This window comes from Rana temporaria, chromosome 5, assembly GCF_905171775.1.
Source record: "Rana temporaria chromosome 5, aRanTem1.1, whole genome shotgun sequence".
Taxonomy (NCBI): Eukaryota; Metazoa; Chordata; class Amphibia; order Anura; family Ranidae; genus Rana; species Rana temporaria.
The window spans coordinates 205,290,673-205,305,307 of record NC_053493.1 but is presented as its reverse complement, the minus strand read 5'-3'; the positions used below and the strand labels follow the sequence as shown (position 1 = coordinate 205,305,307).

Here is a 14,635-nt window from a genome sequence, read left to right as displayed (position 1 = left end):
AAATTCAAAAAAGTTAAAACACAGAACACATACTGTAATCTTACAGATTACAGTACTGTATAAAATAATTACAAAGCCCCTTTTTGTCCCTAGTGGTCTGTCCAGTGACCTGCATGCACTTTTATATTATAAATACAGTTATTTTTTTGCCTGGAAACTGTAGATTGTCCATAGCAACCAAAACGTGTCCCGTTATGTCAAAAGTGGTTTTAGACCAGCTAGAAAAGAGCGATAATAAATTAGAATCACTTGCAGAATTGAGCGATAGTGATTTGGGGGGGAAATTCGTCATCAAACACTGAAAGTAATGACAGCGACAATTCTGCAACTGAGCAAATTTCAGTGTTTTTGATTTGATTACATTATTGAATAATTTTTTATTTGTTATAATTATTTATAGTTAATTATATCATAATTTATGATTTTGTGTTTCAAACTTTATCATACCGGATATCTACTAGACTCTTGTTTGGACAGATTTAAGTGAGTTATTCCTAAGGCCCCATACACACGAGAGGATCGATCCGCTAGAATTCATCCGCGGACCGGCTCCAGCGGATAGATCCCCTGGTGTGTACGATCCAGCAGATCCGTTTCCGTGGATTTTTGTCCCCGGGGATGGATTTCCAGCGGATAAAAATTTCTTGACATGCTAAGAAATCTATCCGCTGGAATCCATTCCAACGGATTGATCCGCTGGTCTGTACAGACTCACCGGATCAATCCGTCCGAATCAATCCCCCGCATGCGTCGTAATGATTCGACGCATGCATGGAATATTCCTTATATGACAGCGTCGCACACGTCGCCGCGTCATCATCGCGGCGACGGCGCGACACGTCACCGCGGACGGAATTCCGCAGGGATTTTGATCTCATGGTTAGTACAACCATGAGATCAAAATCCTCTCGTGTGTACTAGGCATAAGAATTACAGGCCTACAATATAAAACGCCAAATTTCCATGCAAAACAATTACCGCTTTCAGCACCAAAAATCTGAAAGAATCATACCGCTAGGGAGGTTAAGGCAAAGAATTTTTGTTCTTGTTTTGGATGAAGTTGAGAAGGATTGAAACATCTGCCAGGATTTATTGTCATTTGTGCCTTCATTAGGCAGATGTGCCCTCTCTATTGATCAGGACACAGGGGGCAAAAATCTTTACAGTGGTTATGCCATCCAAAATGGAAAAAACAAATAATCTGCCTTTAGTTTATCACTACACATGATTCATTTGTTCTTGCACGGGTATTTAAGAGGCTGATTGAGTCGGAACAAATGTATATTTTTTTTTTAGAAAGTACTTTTTTAGAGTCAATACTAGCTGGGTACACGCCCACCTGCTTGGGTCTGACCTCAGGTTGGCAGCCAAGGTCCTGATCTGGGAAGCAATGATCAGCAGAAACATGTAGCACACAACATGTGTTTCTACTTAATGCTTGATCAAGCTTTTGGAGTAATTCATTGCATTTTCTTCAACAGAGAAGTTGCTTCATTTTTTTTTTATATATATATATATATATACAATTTTTTCAATCCCAATTAAACCATTATTCTCATAGTGAACTTTCTTCTGTTATTTTTTCTCGTCTCCCTATCTTTTTAGCATAGATAAACAGTTTGAAGTGTACTGTAAATAAGCAATTACATATACATATACACTCACTAGACACTTTATTAGGTACACCTGTTCAATTGCTTGGTAACACAAATTGCTAATCAGCCAATCATACGGCAACAACTCAATGCATTTAGGCATCTAGACGTGGTTTGCACTGCTCACCAAAATTGGACAATAGAATATTGGAAAAACTTTGATTTGTCTGATGAGTCTCAGTTTCAGTTGCAACATTCAGATGATAGGGTTAGAATTTGGTGTACACATGAAAGCGTGGATCCATCCTGCCTATCAACAGTTCAGGCTGATGGTGGTGTAATGGTGTGAGGGACATTTTCTTGGCACACTTTGGTTGTGTTTAAATGCCACGGCCTACCCAAGTATTGTTGCTGACCATGTCTATCCCTTTATGACTACAGTGTACCCATCTTCTGATGGCTACTTCCAGAAGGATAATGCACCAGGTCACAAGGCTCAAATCATCTCAAACTGGTTTCTAGAACATGACAATGAGCTCACTCAACTCCAATGTACTTCACAGTCACCAGATCGCAATCCAATAGAGCACCTTTGGGATGTGGTGGAATGGGAGATTTGCATCATGGATGTGCAGCCGACAAATCTGCAGCAACTGCGTGCTGCTATCATGTCAATATAGACCAAAATCTATGAGGAATGTTTCCAACGCCTTGTTGAATCTATGCCACGAAATAATCAAGTCAATTCTGAAGGCAAGTATGGGTCCGAACTGGTACTAGCAAGGTGTACCAAATAAAGTGGCCGGTCAGTGTACAGTATATATGCTGCAATAATATTGTTATGACAGAAAAACATCACTTTGCAGGTGACAGTATGAGCATACCTCTTGACATTTAAGAGCTGGCACCAAAACCTGAGCCAGTAAAATCTCAAGTCCTTGGAGAATGTTCCCATTTGTACATTCAAACATGCTGAAGTTGACCTCCTGTAAGAGATAAAGGTATGAAACTTAAGGGATATAATTCAATTGAATAACTTGGATTCTGTCTTTTGTCTGCAATTGCCCTATTGTATTATTGCTAAAACTAAAAAGGTGTTGTAAAGTTTTTTTGAATAACAAACATATTATACATGCCTCCACTCTGCAGCTCGTTTTCCACAAAGTGGCCCCGGAACCTGGTCTTCTGAGGTCCCTCGGCGGCTGTCTCGGCTCCCCCTGCAAGGACTGAACACCTTAATGCGAGGCCGTTTGCATGGTGTTGAGTTCCTGTGGGCGTGATTCCGTGAAACAGCCAGGGGCTATTGCCACTCACTTTATCACTCGGCCCCGCCCCCGGCGCCCCACGTCATTGGATGTGATTGACAGCAGCGCGAGCCTGTGGCTGCATTGCTTTCAATCCATCCAGTGTAGCCAATCAACGGCCAGGCTGAGTGGCAAAGAGGATATGGGGGGCGAGTGCAGGACTTTCAAGGGGTCAGGTAAGTATAACGGGGGCTCGGAAGTGGGCGGTATTGTTGGATGTTTTTTCACCTTAATGCATAGGATACATTAAGGTGAAAAAATATGAACCTTTGCAACCTCTTTAAAGCGGAGGTTCACCCAAATAACATGTATATAAGGATCAACATGTACAGTATGCCCTTTTTTTTTGGCTGTACATACCTTATTATGGCTATTTTCCACCCGGCTTTTGGGTACTCACTCCCGCGGGAGTAGGCGTTTCTATGCTGTGCCGCAATGTCATCTGGGACTTCGCCCAGATGATTGACGTCCTTGAGAAAAAGTTCCCCGGGGGACGTCAATCATCTGGGCGAAGTCACAGATGACATTGCGGCACAGCATAGAAACGCCTACTCCCGCGGGAGTGAGTACCCCCAAAAGCCGGGTGGAAAATAGCCATAATAAGGTATGTACAGCCAAAAAAAAGGGCATACTGTACATGTTGTATAAAGAATATGATATTATATACATGTTATTTGGGTGAACCTCCGCTTTAAGGTGAAACATTTGCAGAAGGTAAGAAAAAGTGTAACACTGAAGTGGCCTAGAATAGCTTAAGTAGAACTGTATTTGCACAAAATGCTTTAATTAATAGAAGAGACAACTAGCAAAAGAATATTCCATAAACAGAAAGCATGATAAATAGGAGGATTTTAATAACAGCTTACCTTTAAAAATCCTTTTCTTCGAGTACATTACGGGACACAGAGCTGACATAGTAATAACTATGTGGGTTATAGGCCACCTTCAGGTGATGGGCACTGGCACGCCAAAGATGGGAAGTCCCCTCCCCTATATAACCCCTCCCATACAGGTAGTTTTGTAGCCAAGCAATAAGTATCCAAAGAAGAGGGGTGGGACCTCTGTGTCCTGTGATGTACTCAAAGAAAAGGATTTTACAGGTAAGCTGTTATAAGAAAATCCCATTTTCTTTTTCGTACATCACGGGACACAGAGCTGCCATTGTAAAAACTATGTTGGATGTCCCAAAGCAATGCCATATGAGGGGAGGGAAACACAAAAATAAAGCAGGGCGCCAGACGTGAGGACCTATACTGCAGCCTGCAGCACACTGCGCCCAAAGGCAATATCCTCATGCCTTTTTACATTTACCTGATAGAATCTAGTGAATGTATGGACTGAAAACCAAGTTGCGGCCTTGCAGATCTGAGTCATGGAGGCTTGGTGATGCACCGCCCATGAAGCACTAACTGCTGTGGAGTGCGCTCTAAATTGAAAAGGTGGAACCTTCCTTTTCAAGCCATAAGCCTGAATAATAACTTGCAGAATCCATGTAGAAATAGTAGATTTCGACGCTGCCTGCCCCGCCTGTGGCCTTCTGGCAGTACAAACAAAAACATCAGTTTTCGGAATCTGAGCAGTCGCCTTTAGATAGACTTTAACTGCTCTGACTACATCTAGAGAATGTAATGACTTTTCTTTCACAGAACGAGGTTCTGGAAAAAATGAAGGCAGAATATCTTGGTTCAAATTAAAACCTAACACTACCTTAGGTAGAAAGGTTGGATGAGGACGTAACACCACCTTGTCCTTGTGAATAATTAAATATGGCTTTTTACAAGAAAGAGCAGACAATTCTGATACCCTTCTAGCAGAGGATATAGCAACCAGAAAAAAAAAATTCCTTGTCAAATGGACAAAGGGAATATGCCGTAAAGGCTCAAAGGGCTGTTTTTTCAATACCGACAAAACCAAATTCAAATTCCTTGGACACAAGGGTGACTTAACTGGTGGATTGATCCACGTTACCCCTTGTATAAAGGCCCGAACCAAAGAATGCGCAGCAAGCGGAATTTGAAACAATACAGACACCTGACCTTTGATAGTACTCAAGGCCAGCTTAATTTCAACGCCCAACTGTAGAAAGACAAGAATTCTACCTATGACATAATGTATTTTTCGGACCATAAGACAAAATTTTTCCCCCCAAATATATGGGGGAAAAAGTCTCTGCGTCTTATAGTCCGAATATTGAATGGACAGCCCCCCCCCCGTCACCGCCATTTAACATACCGGATAGCAGACAGGCGGGCAGGCGGCGCCATCAGCGGGCTCACGGCGACATGTCGGATTGCTTAACGGCGGCATAGTCAGACTGTGTAATGGCGGCATGTTGGCATGGGAAGCGGGCTACGGAGAAGAAGCCCCAGGAAGCATTGCGCCATGTCCAGTGCACGGAGCAACGCCCACACGGCGTCACTACGTATTGCTCCGTGCACTCAGTGCTCTCCTGAGTCAGCTAACCCCTGAGTGGCATTTAAAAAAACAGTAACTGAATACTGGTAACACTGACCAGGTGCCAGCTCAGCCACACATTACAGGGACCAGGGGCCAGCTCAGCCACCCACAGCAGGGACCAGGTGCCAGCTCAGCCACCCACAGCAGGGACCAGGTGCCAGCTCAGCCACCCACAGCAGGGACCAGGTGCCAGCTCAGCCACCCACAGCAGGGACCAGGTGCCAGCTCAGCCACCCACAGCAGGGACCAGGTGCCAGCTCAGTCACCCATTGCCAGGACCAGGTCACCTCAGCCACCCATTGCAGGGACTTTCTGTCCCTGGGCTTTACCTTGAGTTTTGCCTCTTGAACCTGACGGCAGAGGCCGTCGTGACTGCCTAGAGGCTGATGTCCCTGGCCCGGGAGAGGGACATCTATTCCTTCTTTTAACTGGTAAAAGAGTACTTTTCCCACTTGAAATCTTTTGGATGTATCTGTCCAAATCATCTCCGAACAACCACTCCCCGTGAAATGAAAAACCAGCCAAAAGCTTTTTGCATGGCGCCTCGGCTGACCAGTTTTTTAACCACAGGATCCTACGCATATGCACCAACAGGAGCGTAAGGCGCAAGGCCTGATGAATAGAATCCTTAATAGCGTCAACTGCAAAACATAATGCCTTTGGACAGCTCAGCTAAGTCCCGGGTTAGCTGAGCAGGAACAACCTTGAGAACCTGCTTTACCTGATCTTTCAGTGATTGACAAATGCCTATAGCTGCTATTGCAGGTTGAGTTACAGAAGTTGCCATAGAAAAAGAGGTTTTCAATAAAGACTCCAGCCTCTTATCCTATGGATCCCTAAACATTTGAACATTGTCCACTTGACAAGTTAGACTTTTATTCACACAGGAGATAGCAGCGTCAAATGCTGGCACACTCCACTTCTTGATGAATTCCTCTTCCATGGGATAAAGCACAGAGAACTTTTTAGGAGGAAGAAAATGCTTATCTGGGTGATCCCAGTCCTTATATACAAGTTGTTCCAACAAAGGATTGACAGGAAAGGCATGCAGAGCCTGCAGGGTCTTAAAGAATCCAAGGAAGAAAAAGGCCTTCCAGCTGATTCGGTTAAGGGCAACTTAAACGCAGACTGGACCATTTCTGTAAGGGATTGCACTAGCAATTTTTCAGATTGCAAGGCTGAAAAGGGTTCCTCTACAGTTGATTCCTCAATTCCTCAGCCCCTCTTCCCTGTCCCCTGAGGGTAACTCCTCTGGCCACTGCTGCTCTCTTGCTTGAGGGCTCGGGGCAGGGGAGGGAGACCTACAGCGCTTTCGCCCACTCTGGGAAGAAACTGCGATTAAAGAAGTTAACCGCTCTTCCAACCCTATGAGAGCTGAGGAAATAACTTCCTCAGTAATATAGACAGGGGCTGGAAGGCTGGAGGCGGCTGCAGCACCTGACAGTCCTGATGGCTCACCTTGGCCAGCCACACCTGTTTATTTCTGGGGAGGATGGCACCTCAGAGCCTGATGGTGATGCCTTTGGAGCCTTTTTTGGAGTTTTTGTCCCCGAATTCCTGGAAGGCATAGTCCTAAGCACAAAAACAGAGGTACTAAAGATGCATCCACTGCTGAACTATAGTCCAGCACACTAATGCTGCTATCAATCGTTCAGCCTGATGCAAAGTCAATGTGTCATTGGGAGTGCCTGTATCCACCACTCACATGCCCTCATACCGCTCCTGTGTCCCTCCGTCAGCCCATGCCTCTTCCGAGATAAGGCTTTAAAGATTAGGCAGTCCTGCGCCTGCGCTGTATGAAAACATGGATGCCGAGCCACGCACATGCTGCCGCGCTAAGCCACACCCCTCCTGCCCTCCCCGGGATGCCTTCTGGCTTTATTTAAATCCATACCTCCCGTGAGCGCCGCTTGGGACCTAGCATGGGGGATGGAGGGAGAGACTCTCCATACTGCCACCTCACAGACGGGGACCACGCTGATTGCCGGGGGGAGCCCAAACACTGCAGCCCACTGCTCGAGACCTACAATCCCCCCTCAACATCAACCCCCAAAATGGCTGAGACTGCACCCAGGAGAAAGCCTGCACACAAGCCTGCTGAATCAGGCGACACACTGAGGAGCATGGAACAGGTATGTTGCTTTCACACCCTCTAGTGGCGAAATTTAGGCATGACACATTTACTCATAGAAGAAATCCATAAGTGAACTTAAAGTTCCTTAGGAATCTTCGCTTACCTCTCCTGCAGCAGGATTCTGCTGACAAAACAACCAGAACCAATCTCCACCCATCACGGTGGGCTGTGTCAAAAGATCTTTAAGGCTCGATTCACACTAATGCATTTTTTGGTGCATTTTGCAGAAAAGCAGGGAAATTTTTTAACATGGGTTCCTATGGAACATGTTCACATCCATGCTTTTTTGTGCCTCTGCGTTTTTGGAAAGGGCCGGGGACTTTTTTCCCGCAAAAAGCAGCGTTTTGCATGTAATATTAGTCAATGGACCCTCATCCAAAACGCAAGTACCGCGATTTTGACGCGTTGTTGCCGCGATTTGCGTTTTGCGTTTTTATTTTCATTTTTTTAACCTGCTTTTTAAATGAAATGTAAAAAAATAAAAATTGATGTAAGAAAAAAAAATTAAAACGCAGCAAAAACGCAAGTCAAAAAACGCAGCAAGCACCGCAAAATGCACTGCAAAAACATGCATAGGTGTGAATCGAGCCTAAGGACCAGGTCTCTTAACAGGGCTTCCACTCCCCTGGACCTGTACCGCACCCTGCCAGAAACAACTTTGGTATCTGATGCATAACCAAAAGGACTGTTTTTTCAGGGTCCAGTCCTCCTAAGAGAGGCATTACAGGCAAAACTTTGTTCTTCTTCTCCGAGGCCAGGGTACCATCCACTTTGGCCTCAATGGCACTTTAAATGGATCCGGTTGCATAGCTTGCTTGATCCAGAAGGATCTTTCCAGCGGAGCTCTTCATAGCACTTCTTTAACCGTGACCAACACCTTAGACACTGGCGAGAAAACGGAGGTACTCCCCGTATGGGAGGGGACTTCCTGTCTTGGGCGTGCCAGTGTCCATCACCTGAAGGTGGCCTATAACCCACATAGTTATTACTATGGCAGCTCTGTGTCCTGTGATGTATGAAAAATAAATAAGTATTGTGGCTCACCTGGACAACGTTGGCTGTTGAAATTGCTTTATCTGTTGTGCGCAAAAAGAAAAGGCAGGTCCCTGTCAGTCCCTGAAAGAAAACATACATCAATTACAAACTTAGGTAGACATTAAACACCTTTCCCACAGCATCGGTTAATGGTAAAACCCCTGTAGGGGTGATGAGTTCAAAGCCCCTCCCTACACCTATTTTTCACATGCTATGAAAAATTTACTAATTTATGTTTACTTGTTTCTGTTATTGACCATCAGCAAAAAAATAAGGTATCTATTCTCAAGATTTCTTTTCTTTTCATTTAAATAAATTATACAGACAGAGTTTATTCTTCACCACTTTACAAAGCTTGGCAGTTGCCAATTGCTGTTTATTTTGCAATGAACTGCCTCTGCAGTATAATAAAATCCAAAATACTTAAATAGTAGAATTATAGGCAAATCTTTTGCACTAATTTTGGATAGCGTAAGGGAGGGTTATAACATAGCCAAAATAGGAAGTGAGAAAAAATCCCTGCAAATTAAGGGAATCCACTGGGTCCTTCTGGTCACTAGCACTATTGCCCACATTGGAAAATCCCCCCCCCTCTATTATTGTTTGGGGGACATCCCAAAGTCGGTAAACAGGACAAACACATGTTCTAATCCCTTTCTACTCTGTCCAAAGCTAAAGAAAAATAAGTTTTGCTTTTAGTCATACTTTACACCACACACAGAAACAATTAAATTAAACGAATAATTAAAAATAAAAATATAAAAAAAAACAGTATACTTATGTAGCCGCATGTTTCTCATAAGGATTGCTGTGTTAGTGTTTTGATTATTTTTCAAGATTTTCAATGTACTAAAGGTACTTTCCATGTTGTATTTGTAGCACTACCCACGCAGGAGCCCCTTGTTACTGGTTCCCCCTCTATTCCTGTCCAACCAGGCAACGCGCATTTCCAACTTGCATCCAGACACAAGAGATCAGTCCATGAGCTTTTTTTTGTTATTTTATTGGGGAAAACAACTTGGATAGGGTATAGGAAATATAATGGGATGTCCAACTACTTGAAGAACAGATGTGGAAAAAACTTCTTTCTCCAAGTACAAAAAGAGATGAAGATCCTAGACTGTACTCAGTCTCTATGGATCAGTGGGAAAGTTCTTTACGAACTAGCAACTCTGTCCCCTTTAGTGAAATAGCACAAAATCCCCTCTGTATGCAGTAATATTGCATTTTTTCAGCAGAACCTCACTCCGTTTTGACACTTGAAGATCCTACCAGCCCTCTTAGCTGCTCTGAAGAACTTCCTAGAACATGTTATCAGGATTTAGCACAATGCTGTTTTTGGAAAGTATCCTACGTCTGGCAGTCTTTCCCCATGTATGAGGTACTCGCACCCTCATTTGCTTAAAGCTGCACTGAGCAAGACTCCTGTTCGGACCTCCATCTGATCAGATCTTCCCACGCTAGCCCAGATGTACAAAGGTAATGGAGATTCCTCTCTTAAAGGGGTTGTAAAGGTTCGTTTTTTATTTTCTAAATAGGTTCCTTTAACCACTTGACCACCGGGCCTATTCTGGCACTTCTCTCCTTCATGTGAAAATCACAATTTTTTTGCTAGAAAATTAATCAGAACCCCCAGACATCCTAGGGAATAAAATGGCAGTCATTGCAATACTTTTTGTCACACCGTATTTGCGCAGCAGTCTTACAAGCGCACTTTTTTGGGGAAAAAATCACTTTTTTGAATTAAAAAATAAGACAACAATAATTTTTGCCCTATTTTTTTATATATTGTGAAGGATAATGTTAGGCCGAGTAAAATGATACCAAACATGACACGCTTAAAAATTGCGCCCGCTCGTGGCATGGCGTCAAACTTTTACCCTTAAAAATCTCAATAGGCCACGTTTAAAAAATTCTACAGGTTGCATTTTTTGAGCTACAGAGTAGGTCTAGGGCTAGAATTATTGCTCTCGCTCTAACGATCGCGGCGATACCTCACTTGTGTGGTTTGAACACCGTTTTCATATGCGGGCGCTACTCGCGTATGCGTTCGCTTTTGCGCGCGAGCTCGTCGGGACGGGGCGTTTTTAAAAAAAAAAAATTGTTTTCTTATTTATTTTTATTTATTTTTATAATTTTTTACACTGAAATAAAAAAAAAAAAATATATCACTTTTATTCCTATTACAAGGAATGTAAACATCCCTTGTAATAGAAAAAAGCATGACAGGTCCTCTTAAATATGAGATCTGGGGTCAAAAAGACCTCAGATCTCATATTTAGGCTTAAATGCAAAAAAAGAAAAAAAAATTAAACTGTCATTTTTTTAAATGACAGAAAAAAAATTGTTGCTTTAAGACGCTGGGCGGGACTGACGTTTTGACGTCACTTCCGCCCAGCAGAACTATGGGGACGGGCGAAGGAGATTTTTCCTTCAGTCTCGTCCCCAGTTACTTGCCGAACGGACCCGATTGCCTTCGCCGCTACCGACGGCTACGGTAAGCGGCGGAAGGCGCGGGAGAGCGGCGGGAGGGGGGGGCCCTCTCCCGCCACCGATAACGGTGATCCTGCGGCGAATACGCCGCGGAGACCGCCGTTATCGTTTACAGGACCGTCGGCACTAAAGATGCATACCTCGGTTGTGGCAGCAGCTGCTGCCGTTACCGAGATATATATCTTTAAAAACAGGACGTCTTTTTGACATGAGGCGGTGGGCAAGTGGTTAAGCTAGTGCATTGTTTATTTGTCTGAATTTCTCACTTCCTGTTCCTCCTCAGCAAGGTGTTCAGTAAGCTGTTCTAAATGACTTTCCACCGCTCGGATGATGGTGGAAAGCTTTCTGAGGAGAAACAGGAAGTGAGAAATTCAAACAAAGAAAAAAAATATTTAGAAGGGAAATGGAAGGAAAAGGTAAGTGAACCAACAATGCACTAGCTTAAAGGAACCTGTTTAGAAAAAAAAAAACCCCTTTAAGCTTCCTCTCCCTCTGCTCCCAGCCTGGAGGTAGAGCCCAAGTCCCGGGGTCCCCAGGGGGGAAGAGAGAGAGGGAGGGGGAAAGAGGTAGAGAGGGAGGGGGAAAGAGGTGGGGGGGCGAGGGAGGGGGAAAGAGGTGGGGGGGGCGAGAGAGGGAGGGGGAAAGAGGTGGGGGGGCAAGAGAGGGAGGGGGAAAGAGGTGGGGGGCAAGAGAGGGAGGGGGAAAGAGGTGGGGGGCAAGAGAGGGAGGGGGAAAGAGGTGGGGGGCAAGAGAGGGATGGGGAAAGAGGTGGGGGCTAGAGAGGGAGGGGGAAATAGGTGGGGGGGAGAAAGAGGAGGGCTCCCTTATCCCCCCCCATACCACACCAGGAGACTCTCTCCCACCAAAGAGGCACAAGCACAGCCCGGGACTCTGAACTTCTCTGCCAATTGAGCTACTTCTGGGTTTAGAGACTGCAGCCACCACTGCCTCCTGCTTCCGCTTCGCTCCCCTGTCACCAAACGGTCAGTCTGCCGCCACCCCTAGTGTCACCCCTCTGGCAGGGGTCACCTGGGTGCGGTGCGCACCCCCACAGCCCTGTAGTGATGCAACGGTTTCCCTGCTGCCCTTGTAGTGTCCCCTTCTGCCTGGTCTATACCCCCCTTTCCTGAAAAATGCCTTCCAGAGCAAAAGCCTTGTTTGCCTCGTAGTAGATATGCCCGTGGTCACATGACATATCCAGGACACCCCAGACAATACCAAAAAGTGCCCATGGCCTTGGAAGACAGATCTGGCGCTGGAGTGGGGAAGGTAGGTGACATTTTCAGTCACTTATGTAGTTGCTTTGGATGTTTTTTTGTCTTCATGGTGTAGGTTATGCCACAGTACTGACTCATCAGATGTTTAAACTGCCAGGTATTCTTACTGTAATCAATTGAAACCCTTGAAAATGAATAGGTGCTGCTGGTTGAATGAAGAAAAAAAAGCCTCATCTATGGGCTGCCTTAGATAGAAGTCAGTTATTTTGTATTTTATTGTAATTACATTAATTTGCAAGCTGTTGGCTTCAGCCCATCAATTCCAGTGTACCTTCCATTTCAGGTTATGCATGTGTAGCGCCTGTCTATTTTCATGGCAGGTGCTATTGTAAATTTAGTAGAGGGGGATCAGAGAGTTAATTGACTCTGACCATGTTTATTTAGCTAAATTTGAGGCCTATGTTCCAGCTCTGGCTGTACTGTGTGCCCGTGCTGCTGTATGGGGGACTTCAGGCAACCCCCAGACGGAAGGTGGCAGCAGTAGGAGTCAGGGTCGTGTGGATACTTCTCCTCGGCAGCCAATCAGGAGGGTTGATCGCCTCGCTGAGCATGCTGGGGAGGGGTATTTAGGGGGCAGATGCCATTGGTTGGGCGTCGTCGCCCCACCGCTCTCCACCTGGGCAGTCGTCCCACCACCACGTGTGTGGCCCTCTTGGCCGGGGTGTGTGTCGCAGCGTTCCTGGCTCCGGGACCACGTTGGCCCGGAGCACTAATTTACTTTGTAGACTCGGTAGGCAGACTGAGTCTACAAATTGCAAGTGGTCCTGTGCCATCAGTCCAAATTGGGAGGAAGCCAGTCGATGGAGAACCTGTCTGAGGGACACCGAGCATGAGGCCGGTGTCACAGGAGAGGCGTGTCTGCTCATCGAAGGACACTTCGTATCTGAGAGGCTGGACGATGGTTTCCTGATGTAACTAAAGCTGTAACAAGGAGATCCGGGTGCTAAATCCAGTTGAGAAGGATTTCAGACCGAGATTATCTCCACCTTTAGAAGGGGTCTGTGGCAGAGACTTCAACCTAAAGTTTCCGAGTGACACTCTGGCTGCTAGGCTGGTGAGAGAGGCCTATCCGGGTGTACTATACCCACTCTGGCAAATTAGTTTTGTTTATGGGAGCAGGACTGTTTCCAGTACCAGTTAACCCTGAATCCACCATTCTCATTTCTTTAATCCCTTCACCTACTTCTATCGTTTTTACCAGGCTGGGTATTTTTACACGCTGGGTTCCATTAGAAGAATACAATGCAAAAAGCAGCACAAGCAACAAATCACACTAGGTCTACTAAATAAAGCAGAAAGTTTACCTCACTGGAGTCCATTGTAATAAAAAGTTTCTTCTGGACATGGGGATATGAGGAATTTAGATTTGCTGGATCTGCCCACACAGGAATATTTGCCTTGGTTGGCTAGAAGAGGCAATGAGAAAACATATTTCAATGACAATGTAAACTGACTACTGGGTAATACGCATGAGCAAATAAGAAAACAAAAAAAGGAGGACACATACCTGAGCAACTTCTTGATAAAAGAAGATGAGCTTTTTAGATCCATTTGCAGCAAAGAAATCAGCTAATAAACTGAACTGAAAATGAAAACATTAAAGCTTATTTAGTGTATACTCCTAAATCATGAAACTATAAGACACTGACATTTTGAAAATGATGGAACTCTTCTGAGCACAAAAAAAAAAAAGCTCTTGTCAACATGATTAGTATATTTTGACTGGTCAGTTTATCCGTGATTATTTTTATTTTTTTACTGAAGTTTACATATGCAGATCATATGACTGAGTGGTCAACTGCATATCTACCATACAAGCAGAAAAGGTCCACTTATTTTTAAAATCCCAGGGTTACATGTATAAAACATGTATCACACATTAGAAGATAAATATCTTAAACTCTGGCATCTTCCTATGGCACCTCCGTGCAAGGATGATTACCCTCCCTTCTCAGCAAGTATCAAAAGAAGCGGATCCGAACTCTACAAGAAGACTTTTCAACCATGTGTTCCAGCACCGCGGGTGGAAGCTGGGGTGTAAGAACATTTTTCTCTTAAAATGCTATTTCTTTACACATAACACTGCATTTTTAAGTAGGGGTTTTGGTTCAAAAGCTATCCATTAAGGCTAGGTTTGCACAGCTGCATCAGACTATGTGATGCAGCTTGGGTGTTATTTGGATGTGGTTTGCACATGCTATACAGTCAGAATCATGCTATAATAGCACAGGACCCTTTTCCAAAACGGTGCTGCTCTGCGCTGCATTAAAATGAACAGGCAGCATTTAAAACAATGTGACCCATTGTCATGCAATTATGTGCAACTCAAGTTGCATCTGA

At 44.6% G+C, this 14,635-nt stretch overlaps 1 protein-coding gene across 1 annotated transcript in view; it reads right to left on the bottom strand.

The window, feature by feature from the left end:
* Positions 1-14,635, bottom strand: part of LOC120940565 (dynein heavy chain 5, axonemal-like) — a 445,728-nt gene that overhangs the window by 395,447 nt on the left and 35,646 nt on the right. The window contains exons 5-8 of the mRNA XM_040353506.1: positions 13,803-13,877; positions 13,600-13,701; positions 8,535-8,606; positions 2,480-2,581 (exon numbers count right to left, since the gene is read on the bottom strand). Coding sequence (XP_040209440.1) covers positions 2,480-2,581; positions 8,535-8,606; positions 13,600-13,701; positions 13,803-13,877 — 351 coding nt within the window. The remainder of the gene's footprint in view (positions 1-2,479; positions 2,582-8,534; positions 8,607-13,599; positions 13,702-13,802; positions 13,878-14,635) is intronic.